This window comes from Ammodytes marinus, assembly GCF_949987685.1.
Source record: "Ammodytes marinus genome assembly, contig: scaffold_63, whole genome shotgun sequence".
In the NCBI taxonomy this organism is placed as follows: domain Eukaryota; kingdom Metazoa; phylum Chordata; class Actinopteri; order Uranoscopiformes; family Ammodytidae; genus Ammodytes; species Ammodytes marinus.
This window is the reverse complement of record NW_027648341.1, coordinates 164450-166949: the sequence shown is the minus strand read 5'-3', so window position 1 is coordinate 166949 and position 2500 is coordinate 164450. Positions and strand designations below refer to the sequence as shown.

The 2500-nt window shown below is 39.8% G+C and overlaps 1 protein-coding gene across 2 annotated transcripts in view; it reads left to right on the top strand.

Annotated features, from left to right (window-relative positions):
* The window catches only part of LOC307270671 (sec1 family domain-containing protein 1), a 39171-nt gene that overhangs the window by 29311 nt on the left and 7360 nt on the right, over nucleotides 1-2500 (top strand). Inside the window, exons 23-25 of one of the 2 annotated variants that reach the window (XM_080054555.1) lie at nucleotides 101-166; nucleotides 921-989; nucleotides 1463-2494. The exons of the other annotated variant lie outside the window; for it this stretch is intronic. Coding sequence (XP_079910681.1) covers nucleotides 101-166; nucleotides 921-989; nucleotides 1463-1513 — 186 coding nt within the window. The 3' untranslated portion in view covers nucleotides 1514-2494. Of the gene's footprint in view, nucleotides 1-100; nucleotides 167-920; nucleotides 990-1462; nucleotides 2495-2500 lie in introns of those variants that run through there. 2 annotated transcript variants of the gene reach the window in all.

The following is a 2500-nucleotide window of genomic DNA, read 5'->3' as shown; positions in this document are numbered from 1 at the left end:
GCTGGCCGAGGCCCATGGGGGGGAGGGACGCCCTACCAACTGAGCTAAGGGCGCCCCGAAATGGCCTTTACTGATAAACTTGTGTGTGTGTTTGTTTCAGGCCATTGTGTTCGTGGTCGGAGGAGGAAACTACATCGAGTACCAGAATCTGGTGGACTACGCCAAGGTAGTTTAATACTGCTGAAAATTATTATAATGGATTTTTATTTTATATACACTCAACAAAAATATAAACGCAACACTTTTGTTTTTGCTCCCATTTTTCATGAGATGGACTTAAAGATATAAAATTCATTCCAGATACACAATTGTACCATTTCTCTCAAACATTGTTCACAAATCTGTCTAAATGTGTGATAGTGAGCACTTCTGCTTTGCTGAGATAATCCATCCCACCTCACAGGTGTGCCACATCAAGATGCTGATCTGACATCATGATTAGTGCACAGGTGTGCCTTAGACTGTCCACAATAAAAGGCCACCCTGAAATGTGCATTTTTTTGCTTTATTGGGGGTCTGGGGACTCAGAACCAGTCAGTATCTGGTGTGACCACCATTTGCCTCATGCAGTGCAACACATCTTCTTCGCATAGAGTTTATCAGATTGTCAATTGTGGCCTGTGGAATGTTGTATGGTAATATTGTGTATCTGGAATGAATTTTAGATCTTTAAGTCCATCTCATGAAAAATGGGAGCAAAAACAAAAGTGTTGCATTTATATTTTTGCTGAGTGTATCTATAGCACACTTTAGCGAGAACTACTACAGCTTATCCTCTTATTTAGCAGCCTAGAAAAGCACAGTTTATTAGAAATAAGTCCCATAATGTTATTTAGGTCTACTTGTGTGATACTGGATGGGGCCAGTGTGTATTTTCAACATTTTATTCATCATGAAATATGACGACTTTGTGTTTTCAGATGAAACCAGGGAAGAAAGTTGTTTACGGCTGCAGTGAACTGTTCAACGCCACTCAGTTTATTAAGCAGGTGAGACTCACAAGCCTGTATAGATACAGTGGTATAACAGTTATACATATGTGGTATAGATTATAATGTATTAAAGGTGCAGTGTGTAATATGACATCATCAAGAAAGTTCTACAAAGTTCTAGAATGCAACGCTCCCTGGGTAACCCCAACCCTTTAGAATAATAACAGAAGCTACAGTGGCCTTCAAGGACAAGAACAATTCTAAATTTTAAACAATGCACCTGATGACATTCCAACTATGACACTTTCAAGATGGCGGCACTAGGCATTGGTCCAAAATATGCAGAAATATGGACATATATGAGACCCTTCAGCTATTATGCACTTCATTAAATGTACTTATGGATATTATAATTACTTTCTACAAAATCTGCTAGGAAATAAAACCCAAAATTCTACACACTGCAGGTTTAATTATATTAATTATAATTTTTTCTAAATTGATCTTTTGACTTTCCCTCTCCTTCACAGCTCTCCTCGCTCGGACCAAAAGTGATGTGGACTACAACCAACAATCTGTGAACCTCTCTCTCTCTCTCTCTCTCTCTCGCTCTCTCTCTCTCCCTCTCTCTCTCTTTCTCTCTCCCTCTCTCTCTCTCTCTCTCTCTCTCCTCTCTCTCTCTCTCTCTCACTCTCTCACTCTCTCTCTCAATCTTTCTACGTCTATCAAACACTCTCACACACACACGCACACATGCACACACACAGCCTCACAGAAACAAAATACACTCTCCCCCTGTGTGTCTCTCTCTCTCACACACACACACACACACACACACACACACACACACACACACACACACACACACACACACTCTCCTCTCTCTCACACACACACACACACACACACACTCTCCTTCTCACACACTCTCTCTCTCTCTCTCTCTCTCTCTCTCCTGAGGTTGGATCGAACCTCTTTATTCCAATTGTTTTATATAAAATAATTTTTTTTTTCTGTAAATGAAACCTAAACTTTCTGTTCTTCACTGTAACGTCTGTCTCTGCCTCTCAGCGCCAATAAACGAACTCAAACGCTCTCAAATCCACACGCACCATTCAGTTCTTTATTTTATTACTATATTAAAATACATTAAAGGTGTAGTCAGTGATTCTGGAGAACACTTTTTGTCAAAATCACTTTTTTTGGTCAAAGTCAGTGAATATCTCCTTATGATCCACTACCTGTCTGTACTGTGTGTGTGCTGGAAGAAATAAATCCAGTGTTAATACACAGCCTAGGCTCTGTAAACGGGCATGTTGCTATAGCTAAAGTGGTGCCTCCTTTATTTACATACCAGTTTACACAGCCTAGGCAATCCCTGCGTTCCAATCCCCATACTTTCCCTACTATTTAGTATGCCAGAAAATTTAGGATGTCTCTATACATGCAGGTCAATTGTAGTATGCTGGAAATACATAAATGCCCCCACTAACTCCAATAGCATTTTGGAGTTTTCGTCTTTATTCTTGACATTTTCACGACATAATGAAAAAAAAATCTTCCTTATC